The 18,519-nt window shown below is 41.0% G+C and overlaps 1 protein-coding gene across 1 annotated transcript in view; it reads right to left on the bottom strand.

Annotated features, from left to right (window-relative positions):
- The window catches only part of ELMOD2 (ELMO domain containing 2), a 28,782-nt gene extending 23,310 nt beyond the window's left edge, over window positions 1-5,472 (bottom strand). The window contains exons 1-3 of the mRNA XM_047091941.1: window positions 5,401-5,472; window positions 4,099-4,247; window positions 1,911-1,939 (exon numbers count right to left, since the gene is read on the bottom strand). Coding sequence (XP_046947897.1) covers window positions 1,911-1,939; window positions 4,099-4,240 — 171 coding nt within the window. The 5' untranslated portion in view covers window positions 4,241-4,247; window positions 5,401-5,472. The remainder of the gene's footprint in view (window positions 1-1,910; window positions 1,940-4,098; window positions 4,248-5,400) is intronic.
- Window positions 5,473-18,519: the final 13,047 nt, after the last annotated feature.

The following is an 18,519-nucleotide window of genomic DNA, read 5'->3' as shown; positions in this document are numbered from 1 at the left end:
GCACTGCTCAAATCTTTGGTCAAAGATTCGGCCAAGGCACTAGAGTTCTTAAAAAGTAAAATCTTATGTATGGTCCCACATAAATTTGGCATAATTTTACTACACATAAAATCCCATTAGTAAAATCTGTGACCAAAACTGTTGTTACAGTTATAGTAACAATAGTTACACATGGTGACACTGAGCAGCTAGTTTCAGAATTCCTCTTGAGGTTCTTCCACAATTTTTGATAGTTACTTTGTGAAATTGTATCCTAAGTTTCAATTAATGGAAGGAACCATATGGGTGTATAAGGTAAAAATAAATTTTTAGAACCAACAACTTATTAACTTTTTAGATCCTTACATTCTCATTAAAAAAGACGAAGAATATTAATCTCTCTAGGATTTGGAATAAAAGAGTAGGACTCCAGACTCTTGTTCCCCAATATATATTCATGTACATGAGCTTTTCTTACCTTGACCATTAATAGAAAAAGATGATAACTAATCAGTAAAACACTTATTTTATAGGTTACTTTCCCGAACATAACTGATATGCTTGCAATATTCAACAATGTCCGTTTACTCTCTGGTATGAATTAGTAACTCATATCAATATCACTAGACAACAGTAAGTCGACAGTTTTTGACTCTTTTTTATCCACATTGTACATCATGACCAAGTACAAACATACCCATGGATATCTAAAATATAAACAGATGCACACACACAGATAATGAATATTAAAATTTCATAAAACAGCATTTAACCTTATTATGACCAATGTTTTCTAATTCTATTCTATTCTATCCCTTTTGTTGTTAATGCTGGCTGTGATCTCCTACGGGATTTCAAACAATGATCTAAATGACCCATACTCTACCTTTGTCACACCGAGTAATACATATACATACATATATACGTATATGTATACATATATAGAAAAAACTGTGAACTACTATAGAAGAGAACAGCATGCAGTAGATTGAATTACTGGTCCCAATTTTTCACTCCCCTATAATTAAATTATGTACTCACATGTTTACCATGGCTTTATAGCGAGCATAGTGTATTTCTCTACTCCTTGATTTGGGTTTGGCTATGTAACTTACTTTAGCAAATGAGATGTTAATAGACATGACAGACATGTCTGTGTGGTTGGACAAATAATGACCTACTGCAAGAAGAACATTCTCCAGGTATCTACTGCATTTTCAACCTGGGTTTCATAACGACACAATTGTAACAGATCTGAACTTGGTACCAACTTGAAGAGCCTCTCCAGTTGGCCCACAGACCATGAGCAAGAAATAAACAATGTATTATTATATATGCCCCTGAGATTTTATAAGTTTGTTACACAGCAGAAGCTAACTAATGAATAGCATGAGGTATGACTTATTTTAGATCAAAAGACACATGATACAGTTTTTTATAACTATCCAAAATCGTTTGCTTTATCTCTCACATAAGAATCTATCCCAAAAACACAGTTTATGAGGTTTTTCTCTTGAGAACTTGCTTTTCCAAAGGCTATCAAGTTTTGAGGCAAAATAAACAAGCAAAACCTCAGATAAAGACAAATTATTCAAATACCTTCTTTGTGCACAAGTAGCACACCAACATAAAGAAAATGTTTCAAAAATAAAATATTACCTCTCTTTTTGAAAGAAAGAGAGAGTATGAGAGCAAGGGAGGGGCAGAGGGAGAGGGAGAGAGAATCTTAAGTAGGGTCCAGGTCAATGAGGAGCCCCACAGGGGGCTCGATCTCACAACTGTGAGACATTTACTTTTAAAAAAGTGGGAAATTTCATGCAATACTCTTTACAGCAAAGACTTGTAGAACATAAAAAAATAATTAATTCAAAAACTGAGGTATTATTTTAAAGAAAAAGTTTTCTAAAATTACCAGCTTGAGATAATCCTACCTTATTCTTGGAGTAGGTCAAGGAATTTTCTGAAATAAAGAAAAAAAAAAAAAAAGAATGTTACCATTTAAATGCTGTTTGTGAATTACTTTATAAAAAACAGTATAAATATCAAGCCAGCAATAAGTTAATAGTTTAGAAGATGTAATTTCCACATGAATAACACAGGAAAAATTTTTAAAAATTATCCTTATAGATAACTAGATATGATTCCAAGAGTCTCAACCCAACACAACACACCAGAGCCAAAGAGGTGGGACTGTCCTAATTTCCCCAGGGTCATCTGTTTCTATGCAAACTGCCAAGTGTCTACTAACCACTGCAATTCATTCATGGCTGCCTCACAATAGCTTGGGTCCCAGGAACTCATCTAAATACTATATAAGGAAAGTGCTCTCTACTACATTTTTTTTTTCATTTGTTAGCCTTATGGAGTAGGCATTTAGATTTGAGGAACTAGCAAGTGAATCATACAACAACGAAGGGGCAAAAATAAGAGATTATTTGGCTAACTATCTTCTAACAGACAAATAAAAAAATAGCTTTTCCATTCTTGTCTTTTAAGAATGACCAGACCAGGGGCGCCTGGGTGGCGCAGTCGGTTAAGCGTCCGACTTCAGCCAGGTCACGATCTCACGGTCCGTGAGTTCGAGCCCCGCGTCGGGCTCTGGGCTGATGGCTCAGAGCCTGGAGCCTGTTTCCGATTCTGTGTCTCCCTCTCTCTCTGCCCCTCCCCCGTTCATGCTCTGTCTCTCTCTGTCCCAAAAATAAATAAACGTGGAAAAAAAAAAAAAAATTTAATAAAAAAAAAAAAAAGAATGACCAGACCATTTTTACTAGACTATTTAACATTTTTTTTCTGGTACATGTACTAACAGTCTCTTTATTCTCAGCAATTTGAAAAATTCAAGACAAATAGTTTTGCTACAAATTAATGCCTTAACATGTTCTTCCCCCATACTACAGAACATAAACCACTACTGTTAAGATTTCTCATCAAGAAGTACTTTGTTCTTCTTAGAGCAGCCAAAAGGGCAAATCAAAAGAGCAGGCAGTAATTGAAGTCAGCCACAAAATTGTGAAAAAACTAGGGAAGTAATTAAACTTCAATCATCCAGCTGCCCTGAGGCTTACTCACTCCCTCCTTATATCTCTCATTCTTCCCAAGTTGTCTTGGATACCAACACCCACCCCCAGATCTCACAGGGGTGAATTTCTTCCTTGAAGCACGCTGTTCAACACAAAGGAGGGTTTGGTTAAGTCATGATTTTCCCTTGAACACAGTGAACATGAACTGTAACCAATTCCTGATCTCCCTTACTCTGGTCAAAGAGTGATGACCTCAACCAAATTTCTCACTCCTCTGTGTTCTAATTTAAAGCAATAATTTCAATTAACCACTGAAAGCTGATGAATTTTAGAAGGTAATAGAGCACCACTGTTCAACAGAAATCTAATGCAAGGCAAAATGTGAGCCACATGTGTACTTTAAAAATTTTCTAGTAGCCACATTAGAATAAAACACACACAATTTTATATATTTTAACCCAATATATCCAAAACATTATCATTTCAACATATATTAATGAGGTTTTTCTACATTCCTTTTTCATGTAAAGTCTTTGAAACCCAGTGTATATTATATATTTCTGCACATCTTAATTCAGACTAATCACATTTTAAGTGCTCAATAACCACATGTGGCTGCTGGCTACAACACTGGACAGTGCAGACTTTGAGTGCAATAATCTCTACCAGGGATCACTAGATACCTGTTACTGTTCTTTCATGAATTACATAAGACACTAAAAGACTGATGAAAGATGATGAATATAAAAGTGGATCCAGATTCAGACACCAGTCTTCCCCACCAGGTAAGTAAAAATTTCAAAGGGCATAGAAATACAGAAATTTTTCTCTGGAAAACAGGTTGCAACTATAATCTAAGGTATAACTGATGAATTTTATGAGCCAAGATCATTCTTTGCACAGATGTGGAATTAAATAATAATGTTTCTTTTCCTACAAAATCATAATATAGTTTTAGAGCAGAAATCATTCAAAGCTAGATTTCAAAGATTAAAAACTAAGTTTCTTGATCAGGATACACAATGAGTGCAACTGCCACTATGAATACTGAGAAAAAATATTCACTCAGAGTTAATCACCCTTTTTCAAATAACATTACCTATCCTGTGTGTCCTTTGTGCACCTACATAGGTATCAAAAATTCGCTGCAATTCACACTTTCCGGTCATCTGCCGTAAGAGCCATTTCATCCAAAATCGAAAAAAGTGCCCATAGAAGAACTCCCACAAAGAAATAAACATTTTTTTCCTGGAGAAGGAAATATATGACAGATTTAATGACCTTGAATTAGATTTTAAAAAGGAAAAAAAATTACAGTTTATCCAACTCATCAAATCCCAAGTTATACCTATCATGCTTTTCCACTGGGTCTACTTTGTAGCAGTTATTTAGGCATGTACGAAAACAAAGACAGAAGTAATAAATACCATTTAGATCAATTAAATGACGGATGGTCAAATGGCCAATTTATCACTTTTTAGGAATTAACTGTAAAAATCAAACTACTTACTTAGATTCAAGTTCTCAGTTCCCTATGTTCTCATCTTTGAAAATGGGGCTCAACAGTTCAAGAACAAAAGGGGCCCAACTTAGCAACAATTATATCAAACATGCCTTATATCAGAATCGTTTGTAAAAGGAAGAGTTCTTTTAACCCCTATGTATAATTCCAGTTACATCTGTCCCACAGTCAAGGAGATTCCAGCAAAAAAAACCCACTACATATGGCTTACAAATTGAAGTATATAAGTTGAACACAAAGTAGATCGCACCCTGGCTAATAATTGTTGATTTTCCATTCAACAGGAGAAGGGCAGAAACACTAAGAAAAGTAACAAACTACACCCTCAACAGAAATGAATCTTTATGCCATTAGAAAAATCTTGAGCTTCTAAATGAAGCGGGGGTGGGGGGAATACAAGTGAGGAGTTACTTTAAAATAAAAACGCTTATCTCCTTCCTGTCTTCAACATTCCCTAGATACATCATCTCTAGACTACGGTCTGAGGGGGCTGTCAAATTTGAAATCCCCGCAGGCCAGTGCAGAAGCAGCGCCCATCATCAGAGATCGGCTGAACTGTTACTCTAAAATGACTCTATCTAGTCCGCGCTCAATAGGACAAAAGAAACAAGAACTGCCAAGCGCAGGGAACACAAGCTTCGAGGCGCCTGAGCTCCCCAGACCTCGGGGAGTGGCTGCGCGGAGCCCCCCCTTCCGGAGCCTGGCCGAGCCCAGGTCGCGCGCTGGCCGCGAGTGGGAAGGTACGGCTCGCACAAAGCCCCGCCGGCCTGGACGCCCCACGGTTTTCGTTAGGACACCGAGGGTCTCAACTAGCCCGCGCGCCCTCAGCGCAGCCGCACCGAAGCAGCACGGGGCGAGAGGAAAAGAAACAGCAGCCACCTCACAGGAGCGGAAGAACTAGGGGGAAAGCTGGAGCTGCCTCGGTTTCCCCAACTGCAAACAGCCGGCAACGGAAACGACGCTACCCACGGAGCACTCCCTGCAAGCACCGCGACCCGGAAGTGGGGGAGCGAGGCCGCGAGAACGCCTTTCCCGGGACCCTGCCCGCCCCCGCCCCTCCGGCCACTACGATTGGCCCGAGCTCCACCAATTGCTAACGCTAAAAGGAGGTAGCGCTGAATAGCAGGCGCGCGTGCTCTTGTTCTACGGACTCCCAACGGTTTCCCTGGCAACGGCTACCTGGAGGCTAACCCGGCGTCAAAGGTTGGTCTCAAAGTGCAGCTCTGGAGGTTTTTCTCGCCTTAAACCTAGGTCATTTCCGCTGATTGAAACTGTACTACCCCTAGACTCCAAGCACGGAAGAAACAGCGTACTTTTGGTAACTTTCAGAGCACCAAGGTTACAAAAGCGCTTTCACCTACGTGTAATCTTAATCTTGCGAAGAGATTATTAATAGTCCTACTTTATAGAAGAGGAAACAGGATTTACGTTTAATGACTTGCCCATGGCTAATGCATGGCAAAAAAGGAGAGCTCTGTATGTTGAGAAAAGGAATTTGAACTTTGTCCTAAACCTGAGTTTCTGTAGGAGGAATATTCCAGGCACTAGAAATGCAAGTGCAAAGGCCCTGAGCGAGGAGCATACTTCATACATTTGAGGAATAGCAAGAAGGCCAGAGTGGCCGGAGGAGAAAGGACAAGGGGAGAGTAGAATATAAGTTCAAAGGACAACTTCCATTAAGAAATGACTTACCCCGACCTACCCACAACTCCTAATCCCTCAACCCCTTTTCTCAAAAGCAGCCAGTTTTTTGTTTATACCTCCAGGAATGTTTTACGCAAGTGATATTTGTATAGTCCCTGCAGCCCCTTGTTAACACAAATTGAAGCAGCAATACACACTTTTCCACACTTAAATCAACATATTTTTTAAAAAGTACTAAATTGTAGAAAATTAGATATGTGAAGGTTGAGCCATCATCCCTGCTCCATAAAAGCAACCAACAATTTGGTAATGAAATTTGACCATCTACTATAATAATAAAATCACAGAATCTTTGATTTTTTTTAATGAGTTTTTTTTTTTAACGTTTATTTTTGAGACAGAGAGAGACAGAGTATGAACGGGGGAGGGTCAGAGAGAGAGGAAGACACAGAATCTGAAACAGGCTCCAGGCTCTGAGCTATCAGCACAGAGCCTGACGCGGGGCTTGAACTCACGAACCGCGAGAACATGACCTGAGCCGAAGTCGGTCGCTTAACCAACTGAGCCACACAGGCGCCCCTAGAATCTTTGATCTTGAAGGTAACTTAGAGATCATCTCAGTGAACACTTCTTATTGTACATAAAAAAGATTCAGAAAGGCAAAGTACACAGCCAATTTGGCAAGTTAAGAAATAGAAACAAATTTCTATTTCAAGGGTCTTCCAATTATTACACAAGACCTTTATATGATTTAAAGTGAAATAATCCTGTGGTGCAATTATATATAATCTTTTTACCTTTTAAATTTGCTATGCTGAGAGTCGGGAGTACAGAGGAACTCTCGCCTTGTCTCCACGCTGCCCATGGCCCACTTCTGTCCATGTTTTTCTCTAAGAGAAAGTAATGGTAACCTGTTTGGTTAGAACCTGAAAAGTTGATCGAACTGCATTTATTGGAAGCAAGGTCATTTTATGTTAAAATGTCATGTGCATATGATTGCCTCTCCTCTTTTCCACTAATTGATTTGCATATAACTGGCAGATATATGAAGCCCTTCTTATCTCTCAGGGAAGATTGGCCTTCTCTCTCTCTTATTCTCTTTGGTTTTCTGGCTAAATGGTATTTAAGTCCTGAGATTAGAATTCTGGCTTTAAGGAGAAGGTGGAACCTACCTAGGTCTCTGAACTAACCTGTGTGCTCTAGCTGGCCCTATCAAATCACCTACATGGAAAACAAAGGCCTCAGTGTAATGATGTTTGGTTATATTTTTGAGTAGTACTGAGGAATCCCTGTTTTCTTGGATTCTCAGACTAAACAATCAAGCACTATTAATTTTAGAAATTGCATGGGGCACCTGGGTGGCTCAGTCAGTTGAGTGGCTGACTTCAGCTCAGGTCATGAACTCACGGCTCATGAGTTCCAGCACCGCGTAGGGCTCTGTGCTGGCAGCTCAGAGCCTGGAGCCTGCTTCGGATTCTGTCTCTCCGTCTCTTTACCCCTCCCCAGCTCATGCTCCATCTCGGTCTCTCTCTCTCTTCTCAAAAGTAAATAAACATAAAAAAATTTTACAAATTGCTTAATGGACATGTTGTTTGGCATGACTGTTAACAACTTGTTGCAGTGTTCAGTATTTGATTCATAAAGGACTCAAATATCCCCTTTTGGTATTTAATATCAAATTAAATACCCCCTTTTGGAGTATGTGAGGTCTGTAATACAGCAAATTTATAGTGAGAAGGAAAATTATTTATTCCTTTCACTAACAGTGAAATGGATTATCTCTGTGGAAGCATTAAAAATGTTAAGGTTTTATGATTTATGTTGTACTTCCCTAAAACTATTTTTTTCTAAAACTATTTTAAATACTATTTTAGACACTGTAATGAGAGGAAACACCTCACATGTATATGGTTTACCATCGGATTCTTTTAGTGGGAGAACTAGGAAATACACAGAATGCCAAAGCAGATTGTTTCCCCTAGCTACCGGTAATGAGCTTTACCAATGAAAAGAAAGTTTAAACTATTCACAAGTAAGCTAATGCACTGGAGTGAAAATGGTAACCAGGACAAAGGAAATAAACATTTAATCAGGTCAAATGATTTGTATGATTGTTTTTAAAAAGAAGAGAGGGTGAGAGGGAATAGAGAAGCAGGAAATTGGAATAGAGAAGCAGGAAACGATGTACAAGGGGTTCAGTAGCACGTTTGGTAGTGATAGTTGAGATGAGGGAAATCTACTCCAGCCCTGCATCCACCTCACCTAAGTTAACCTATCAGATCAGCTCCAATGATCCCAGCCTGGAAGAGTTTAAAGCCAATGATGCTAAAGAGAAATAGGGAAGAGAGGTGTGTTTAACACAGGATGGTGATTTTAATTCATCTATTAAGGTTGTGGGAGAAAATGACAATTAACTTGAGGGTCAAGAAATCTTCATTTGGGCCCTGGTAGCAGGTCTGAGATTGCTTGATATTGTTAATGTCAAGTGGCAGAGGATAGTGGAATACTTTTGGGGGATTATTGAATGATGGTGTGATATGTAGCATAGTGCCTCCAGGGCATTGGAAAGACAAGTGGAGCATATGAAAATGTTGGGGTAGGTAACACCAGAATCACCATGAAGCCAAAGATGAAGAAATAAGAAGGGAAGAACTATCCAGTTCTTGACTTTACCTGAATATATACTTAGAATCGACATGATGATGGTCCTTGTCACTACCAGCTTAAAGCCAAAAGGTTTTAAGAGCCAGAGAAGTCTGCCTCCATGTAATTTTAATTGGACACGCAAAATGAAAGCCCTGAGAATTGCCCAAACCTTCCTTTGTAGTAAATATTGGGCAGTGTCAGATTCTGAACGACACAGAAAATCTCACCTTTCAGTAACTAAAGGAGAGCAGAAGAGCTAATCTCCACTAATGCTTTGTATTAATCTTCTGCGACCCAGGACCAAAAAAGAAGGCTCTGGAAAACAACATGTTAACTATTACGATTTCAACAAGGTAGTCTCCATGATTTAAACAAGCGTCTGGGGGTGCCTGGGTGGCTCAGTTGGTTAAGCATCTGATTCTTGATTTTGGCTCCAGTCAGGATCTTATTTATGGTTGTGGGATTGAGACCAATGTTGAGCTCGGTGCTGACTGCACAGAGTATAATCTCTCTTCTTCTCTTTCTGCCCCTCCCTCTCTAAATAAATAAATAAATAAATAAATAACAAAACAAACGTCTGTTGTGCCAGACATTGTAAAAACTGTAAGAGGTTCAACAGGCTAACTGGGACTGAGAGTTTTTGTGATCATTTCAGCTGGTTCTGTCTTCTTGATCCCACTCTCAGAAATCAAGCACAGTTTGCTTGTCCATGAAAAGGAATGTAGTATCTGTTGAGAGTCCTTCCCCAAGACATCTGACCTCTCCAATTCACTGCCACAAAATTGATGAGATTGGATGTAGACACGATCACCATCAAAATGAAGTTAATTTATTGCAGTGATGATATTATGATCATTCCCCCCTTGGAGGAAGGAACTCAGAAGATTTGAGATAAGTAGAGGCAGATCTGACTACCCAAATGGTTCATTAACTCAGGTAAAATTCAGCACTTACCACAATCAGTTAAATTTATCAACATAACTTTCGGTTACCAGAGGTATTCCATGAACAGTAAATAATAAATAACTCTCCCTCCAGGACTCCGCCAATTAAAAAAGGCACAATACCTTTCTGAACTTTTTGGCAAGCTATGAAAAATATATAATGGGCAGTGGCCTAAGTATGCTTTGAGACCCTACGATTCTAATACATTCACGGATAATTTTAGAAGTTTCTGATGCCAGAATACAAGCAAATTGGAAGCTTTGAATAAGATGTAGATAATACTGCCGCCTTGTGGCGACCACTGGGATATTTTTACTCAAAAAGTTCCTAATGATGGCGCTAGAGAGCCATTTTGCCAGCATAATGTTGGGCTCTAATGAAAACAAACCCCACAACTTGAGCAAATGAAAATCTGAACTACCTATGATATTGCATGGGTAATAACAGGGAAAAAAAGGAGGTTGTGATAAATACGAGGCTGCACAACAAAGTTCTCAAATAAAATGGACTTCGTGTCCTCAGAGGGACCTCTGAGAAGTTACAACACACCCATGACCCAGTAGCATCTGGCATTAGGACTAATTCACAGTTCACTTCTCTTGCTGAAGCGTCTGAATCTCATGACTTCCCTTTCAACAAAATAAAACAAGTTTCTTAAAAATGAACAAACAAACAAACAAAGATAAGTTTCTTGGTTTATCCATGAGAAGTCCTGTGGCATAGAAACTGCCATATAAAAGTCAGCTACTATGTGCTCTATGGAGTAAAAACCCAGTGAAATAATGCCAAGGTAAGTTCATGCAAGGGGCCAAGTTGAGGGCAGTATATATGGCAGTGCAGGAAGAACTTAGGTTTTTAACCTCAGGGCAATGTGTGCACATTTAAATGGTCATAAGCCAGTAACCAAATGAGAATCTTGGTGCATGAACATGAAGAATACTCCTATTGTAGGTGATGCAATTGTGGAAGACCCTATGGGGCCTCAATTATAGTGGATCATAAGAATGGAGTTAGTGAAGGGCGCCTGGGTGGCTCAGTCAGTTGAGCATCCAACTTGGGCTCAGATTATGATCTTGGTTTGTGAGTTCAAGCCCCACATCGGGCTTGCTGCTCTCAGCATAGAGCTGGCTTCGGACCCTCTGTCTCCCTCTCTCTACCTGTCCCCCTGCTCGTGCTTTCTCTGACTCAAAAATAAATAAACATTAAAAAAAAGAGAGAGAATGGAGTTGTTCAGGAGGAGGATGAAATGTCAAGCTGATGCCCTGCCATTTTCTAGAAGGAGCCACGTAATTTAAGTGGGTACAGTGAGCCAAAGCCATGCAATAGTGCGTGGAATAATGATGTATTCCACTTGTGTTTTACCTGTGCCGCTAATGTGGTAAGAGACTATTGAATGCTAATAACAACAGCAACAAAATTAGCCATTTAAAGATGGCATTCAGAAAAATCTCCTGGGCAAAAGGATCCAAGCATAAAAGCCAGTGAACTATATAAGATTACTATTTGCAGTCCCTACAGGATCCAAATGAGTTTGACATTTATTCTATCTTGGACTAAAGCCCAAACAAACACTGTCAAGTGCTATTTGGTTCCCTATAATACCTCTCTCTGTGTGGGCTGTGTCAATAGGATGATGCAGGGAGCACCAAATGTGGGGCGCTCTGATCCGGTGAAGGCTGGTGGCATGGGCGGTGAAACAATTCACCTAAGGCCGAATAAAAAAGATAAAAGTTTATTGAATACACTGCCAGGGAGCAGTGGGCAGCACAGCAAAGGAGAGACTGTGACCAGGTGGTGGTGAGGGCCCACAGTTCTAGGGCAGAGTGAGAGAGTATGGGGACATACGGAATTGTCCCTTTTTTGGTAATCATAAGAAGGGTGCCTGGTTCTGGGGTGCCTGGGTGGCTCAGTCGTTTGAGCGTCCGACTTCGGCTCAGGTCACGATCTCGTGGTCCGAGAGTTCGAGCCCCGAGTCAGGCTCTGGGCTGATGGCTCAGAGCCTGGAGCCCACTTCCCATTCTGTGTCTCCCTCTCTCTCTGCCCCTCCCCCATTCATGCTCTGTCTTTCTCTGTCTCAAAAATAAATATAAACATTAAAAAATTTTTTTTTTTTTAAAAAGAATGGTGCCTGGTTGTAAGTGGACAGTTAGGGCCTTTGGCTATTTCAAGGTGGGTCGCTTAATGAGCCTATTTGCATCCAGCTGTGTGGTTGCTGTGGGCCCTTTTGCCTTGCTCTAAACTCTGGACCAAAGAATGCATTCTACATTCCGGTGTGCAGAAGTAGGCCCCCCAAATCCCAACATGATACGGACACATCAAATTCTTTGCTACCTGTAAAGTAATTGTTAAGTCGATGCCAGAACTGGTCATTGAAACATTATTGAAAATACGATGTAAAGATATGGAGGGCTGGCTGGATCAGTTAGATGAAATGTGTTTTGTCCAAATAGAGGGGTAGTAAAGGAGGAATGGCTTTTTTGAGTGCTGGAGATGGGTACAATTCTGGCCATCAATTCCAGTGTATAGGTTTTTCTTTTTTTTTTTTCTTCCCCCACACCTCTGAGTAATGCTCAGACACCAGCTGGGTAACCCGCAGTTCCGTTCAATTCGGACACTATCTACCTGGAGATAGCGTCAGATCCTACAGGGCTCAGTCCTACAATACTTCTCATCCATCCACTACTGCAGATACCACTTGAAACTTGTCACCTGTGCTTCTGACTTACTCTCATAGATCAGAGGTTCCAAAGACCCCTCCACAGGTTGGGTTAATTTGCTTGAGCAGCTCACAGCACTCAGAGAAACATTTTACTTACTGGTTTATTATAAGGGAATATAACTCAGGAACAGTCATATGGAACATAGGGCAGTATATGGAGAAAGAGGCATGAAGCTTCCACACAATCTGAGAGCTCCACTTCCCCCTAATCTCTGTGTGTTCCCCAATCCAGAAGCATTCCAAATCCTGTCCTTTTGTTTTGTTTCATTTCTTAAGTTTATTTATTTTGAGAGACAGAGTATGCAAGCAGGGGACGGGCAGAGAGAGAGGGACAGAGAGAATCCCAGGCAGGCTCTGTGCTGTCAGTGCAGAGCCCCATTCTGGGCTCAAACTCACAAACTGTGAGATCTTGACCTGAGCCGAAACCACGAGTTGGAAGCTTAACCAACTGAGCCACCTAGGCTCCCCTCCCCCCATCTTTTGGTTTTTTTATGGAGCCTTTATTACTTTGGCCCCCTTGGTGATTTTTAATCTCCTGCCCCCCTTCCCATCCTCAGAGATCAGGGAGATGGGACTGAATGTTCTAACACCCCCCACATCCCACCTTACTTAGGTGCTTTCTGAAAGCGACTTCATTAACATAACAAAAACCACTCTTATCACTCTTCATCTTAGGAAATTCCACGGGTTTTAGGAGCTCTGTGTCAGGACTGGCTAAAGACACAATATATATTTCTTATCATAAATCACAATATTGCAATGGGAGTGAAGAGGTGGAGGATGGTGCTCTGACTCTCTCTCTCCCACTTTACAAACTTATTTTAGTGGATCCCATGGGTAAGGGACCAGCACTACCCTTGGAAGACCCAGTGGAAGGAGGCCTTGCTGCCCAAGACACAATTTCCATTCCTTTTGACATAAATGTGCATATTTTTTTAAATGTTTATTTATTTGAGAGGAGAGAGAGAGTGTGAGCTGGGGAGGGCCAGAGAGAGAGGGAGACAGAGGATCTGAAGCAGGCTCAGTGCTGACAGCAGAGAGCCTGATGTGGGGTTTTGAACCCATGAAGCATAAAATCATGACCAGAGCTCAAATTGGACACTTCACCGACTGAGCCACCCAGGCGCCCTAAATGTGTATCTTTTTAAGGAATCCCCTGTGTTGGATAGTGACTTTGTCACAGGAGGGTGGGAGAGACACTGGTCCTTGTCTCAAGGATTCGAAGAATGAATCTTGAGGACCACAGAGAGTGAGCAAAGCAATGGAGTTAATTGAGGGGAAAGTATAAAGCTCTCTCAAGAGTGAGAGGGGTCCTGACTGGGTAGCCACAGAGGATTTCTGTCCCTAAATTTTTATTGGCACTTTATCAGAAAGTTTGTAAGACTCCACTCATGACATCTAGCCTAGGCAGGTCTGGAATACATTTATCCACCCACACCCCCGACCCGAAATCCCCACTTCTTCAGCCTCCAGATTACAGCTCCTGCCTGCCTCCCTGACACTCCTTTATCTCTCCCTGCCTAATGTCAACCCTTTCCCCACTCAACTTCACATCTTGTGGCCAAACGAGGATTGGCTATAGGTCTCACTCCCAGTCACCCCATAGGGTGGGAAGATAGCTACATCGTACTTGACTGGGGCAAGCCTCCCACTTCCTCCTGGGAATGGACAAAGGGGAGGCCCCAGCAAGTTTCCGACAGCTGCTCTTTTTGTGGGTTGAGAGTATGGCTGAACCAAAGGGGAGACCAGGTTTGTGTTCTGACAGGTGATAAATGGAAAAGAGACAACATTTTACAAGAAGGAGAACAAGTAACTGGCGATGCTGGGAAAAGAGACTGTCATTCTTAGTCCTCGAGAATGTCTGAGGGTAAGAGAATGATACTTACTACAGTGGTTTCTCTCAGATGTGAAGCTACATCATGGCTGATGACGGGAGAAGCCCTAAGAGCTGTTCTCCCCTGAAAATTAGATTGAAGCTGATTTCGATGTCTGGCTTGAAAACTCTGCCAGGGTAATCTGGAGAAAAACTGTGACACAGGACCACTGAACCCCTGCCCCAACAGTAACAGAGTGGCACTATCATTCGGGTTGTGATTTATGAGCCATGCTTGTTTTTCTACTGCTTCTCTAGTACCCTATGTGGTACCTACACAGCTTCCTAGTGTTAGTGACAAGACAATGTCTTGTCCTTGTTCACTCCTTCCAAGGATGGTGAGGCTTCCGCCGCCTATCTGATGCTTTTGTGTGCGTTAGTACAAGATGCACTCCTTGCTCTCAACAGAACCAACCCGGCAGCAGAATGCAGGTGGTACAGGGCTGATTTCAGCCCTCACCTAGGCAAGGCCCCTTTGGTGGGATTACAGCCTTTCAATTCAGGAGGCAATCCTAGAAACTGAAAGCTTTTTTTTTTTTTTTTTGGTTTTATTTTATTTTTATTTTTTTGTTTTGTTTTTGTTTTTGTTTACCTAACCAGGCCCATCTTGGTACATTGAGGGGTAGGAAATAAATTTTTATAAATATTGTTAACTTCTAGAATATAATAACTAGGGCACATAATGGAATCCCCCTCGCTGGTGGCAGAGAATGTGGTGTCTTTTAAATGAGTATTTTGGGGGTGCCTGGGTGGTTCAGTCAGTGAAGCATCTGACTTCAGCTCAGGTCATGATCTCGTGGTTCGTGGGTTCTAGCCCCATCTTGGGCTCTGTGCTGATGGCTCGGAGCCTGGAGCCTGCTTCAGATTCTGTGTCTGTCCCTCGCCCACTCACACATTGTCTGTCTATCTGTCTCTCTCTCTCTCAAAAGTAAATAAACATTAAAAAAAATAATTTAAAAAAATAAATGGGTATTTTGGGATGGTTTGAGCAAAGAGAATAAATTAGGCAATCTATACCTTTTTCTAAGTCCAACCTTTGATTCCATGCAGTGTTATTATTATGAAGTGGTTCTCAAAGTGTCATCCCTTGGACCAGAGGCATCAGTATCATCTGGGACTTGTGAGAAATGCAAATTTTGGACTCCCAACCTTACCCTGCTGAATCAGAAACTGAGTATGGGCCCAGAAATCTGCCTAACAAGGTGTCTAGGTGATTCTTGTTTAAGAAGAACGGCTGTCCTAGATGATCCATAAAAGTTCCTTTCAGTACTGTCATTTACCCGAATTGTGCTGAACAGATGGCACTCGCCCTGGGCACAGATGACTTATTTCTAAATCACTTGAAACAGAAAATAGGACCAAGACAACTGGCATTTTATCAAGTTATTATCTTTCAGACTGTTTTCACCTTCAGGATCCTATATTTATACAAGACTAGAAAAATCTGTCTCCACTAGTAAGTTTATTCTGCTGTACTAATAACAGTCGTGAGACCACCATTTAGACTGAAGTTAACTCTAGAAGCCCTGAGGGCTATAATGCTGGTAATACCCCCAGAGGATACTCTTCTCATCCCTGTTATTATTCCTATAAGTATTTAGCAATTATTTAGCCTGGCAATTCTCTACTTCCCTGTGGTCTGAATGTGCCACTACTTTTATTTATTTATTTTTAAAGTTTTTAAATGTTTTTTATTTATTTTTGAGACAGAGACAGAGCATGAGCAGAGGAGGGGCAGAGAGAGAGGGAGACGCAGAATCTGAAGCAGGCTCCGGGCTCTGAGCTGTCAGCACAGAGCCCGACGCGGGGCTCGAACCCACGAGAGTGAGATCATGACCTGAGCTGAAGTCGGACACTTAACCGGCTGAGCCATCCAGGCGCCCCTGTGCCAATACTTTTAGAAAACAAATCACAAAAGGGAGGTGTGAAGGTCTTTGAAAACGCTACTGCATTCTTTACTGGATTTCCTGGAGTGATACTTATTGTTGGCTTGAATGGTAGCAGGTAGTGACTATAGTGGTTAGTTGTGAACATAGCCCAGTTGTACTATAGGCTTGTGTTTCAATCAACACCTTTCATCTGTAAAACACCCTGGAGCACACAGTGGGGAACATGATATGGAGATATGTAAGGCATCATCTTTTTCTTTCAGGGACTTCTAACATGGTAAAGGGAATAAAATACGTGCGTAACAGGTAAGTGATGCAGACTGAGTGTCCTGAGAGAGAACCCAAGGGCTACAAGCTTTCAAAGAGCATAGAAACTTCTTTATACGTGGGTGATCGATGAAGCTTCATGAAGTGACATTTCAGCTGAGTCTTGAATACTTTTAAAAGGTAGGCGTATGTGTGTGTGTGTGTGTGTGTGTGGTGTAGTCCGTGTTTGTGCATGAAGAAGGTGGAGTCAATAGCCAGCAATTGACTGCTTGTAGCTCCAGTACCTAGTTCAGTGACTGGCACAGTGTAGATGTTCAATAACTATCACATGTTCTGATTCATAGACAAACCATTGCCTGATTATCAGGGTTTTGGATTTTCCTTTCTTTGGAAAACAAGACAAAAAGAAATAGCTAAAATATAAAAATCAGAAGACACATGCTGATTCAAAAGCATTAAGATGTGAGAGCAAAATGCTTTTTTGAATCTTGAGAACATGGTATTTGGTGAGTTTGAGTGCAGCAGAACTTTTGAGTACTAAATTGGAGGCATATCAGTAGCTGGGATAGATACAATAGCTGCAAGGTAGATGGAACCAGATTGTGTAAGGTCCTGGATTCCAGGACTTTTCATTTTTAACACAGAGTTGCTGAAGGATTTTTGAGCAGGGAGTCTGCCATAGAAAAAATAATAGAGTTAGTGAGAAAGTGAATATTGCTCTGATGAATAACAACAGAAAACCAAAATGTATTGAGCACTACATAATGACAAGAAATATGCTAACTGGTTTTGAATGTTATTAATTCAGCAACCTTGGACAGATATTATTCATCCCATCTTTCTGTTGAGGAACACTAGCTCAGAGAGGATTAAAAACTTTCCCTGGATACTGCTAGTGGATTGTGATATCGTTTGCTTTCCAACAAAAAGCTGACAGGTGTGAAACTGGAGACCAAGTAAGAGGACTATGAGCTATTGAATTTGGAGATATCTTGCGCTGGATAGCTTCTTCCCACATGTCAGTCTACTCTACAGGAGGCAGTTCTTAAGATCTAATACACTGCACAGAACTTCCTTGCCTTCTGGCTTCCAGTAGAGGTTAGCTAATGGGAGGAACTGGCAAGGGACCAAAGGGATGAAGGACAATGAAGTTGAGGTGTCTCTCCCAGCTGCCATTCCTGGGATCTGGCTGGGTCACTGCTCAAATGAAGGTCACAACTCCTGGCCATCATCACATGAGAAAACACAGCTTACAATGGCATCGTTACACTGATATGTGTTCAAATGTTTCTTCTTTCAAGGAGCCAGAAACTAGCCCATCCAGTGGTATAGTGCTGGTTCGAAGTAAAACGCTTATAACCAGACACTGACAATAAGATTGCTCAGTGTGGAGAACCACAGTTCATGGAGCCCAAAGAGTCTCACCCTACTGATTTTCTCCTAGTGTTTCCCAGCCTTGGTTTGTAAAGGGCTGAGAAATTGATATCTTGAACTTGGCAAAGGTTAGCAAACCTCCCTTGCAGTGCTCATTGTATATATAACTTTTTTTTTTTTTTTACAATAGTTGACTCCTTCATCCTTTTTTTTGGGGGGGGGAGGGGTTACCAAAATATAAAAGATAAAGGGATAAAGCTGAAAGTCTGGCGTTGGCCATTTCCCACACAAAAATCTAAGCCCCCTAAGTTATTTGGGCATTTGATGGCTTTCATTTAAAGCTAAAGATACATATTTTATTTAGGAACTTATATTTATAAACTTCTTATCTATGTACAAGGTTTGTAGCAGAACTACTTCCAGCTGTGTATCCTGTAGCTCAAATTCACAACGGCTCCTTTCTTTCAAGGTAAAAGATACCAATAGCATATTAGATACTATTATCTTTATTACCTTAAAAAAATTGGGATGTTGTGAGGATTTACCCAGCTAATACATGCAAACTGCTTAGCCTAGGGTCTGGCGCAAAAGTCACTGCTACAGGAAAATAAATGAACAGTTACTGAGCACCCACCACTGTG

The sequence above is a fragment of the Lynx rufus genome, unplaced genomic scaffold (assembly GCF_022079265.1).
Source record: "Lynx rufus isolate CCGP_SWC_20201006 ecotype Redwood Valley unplaced genomic scaffold, mLynRuf1.p SCAF_3, whole genome shotgun sequence".
NCBI classification, from domain to species: domain Eukaryota; kingdom Metazoa; phylum Chordata; class Mammalia; order Carnivora; family Felidae; genus Lynx; species Lynx rufus.
This window is presented reverse-complemented; position numbering and strand designations above follow the sequence as displayed.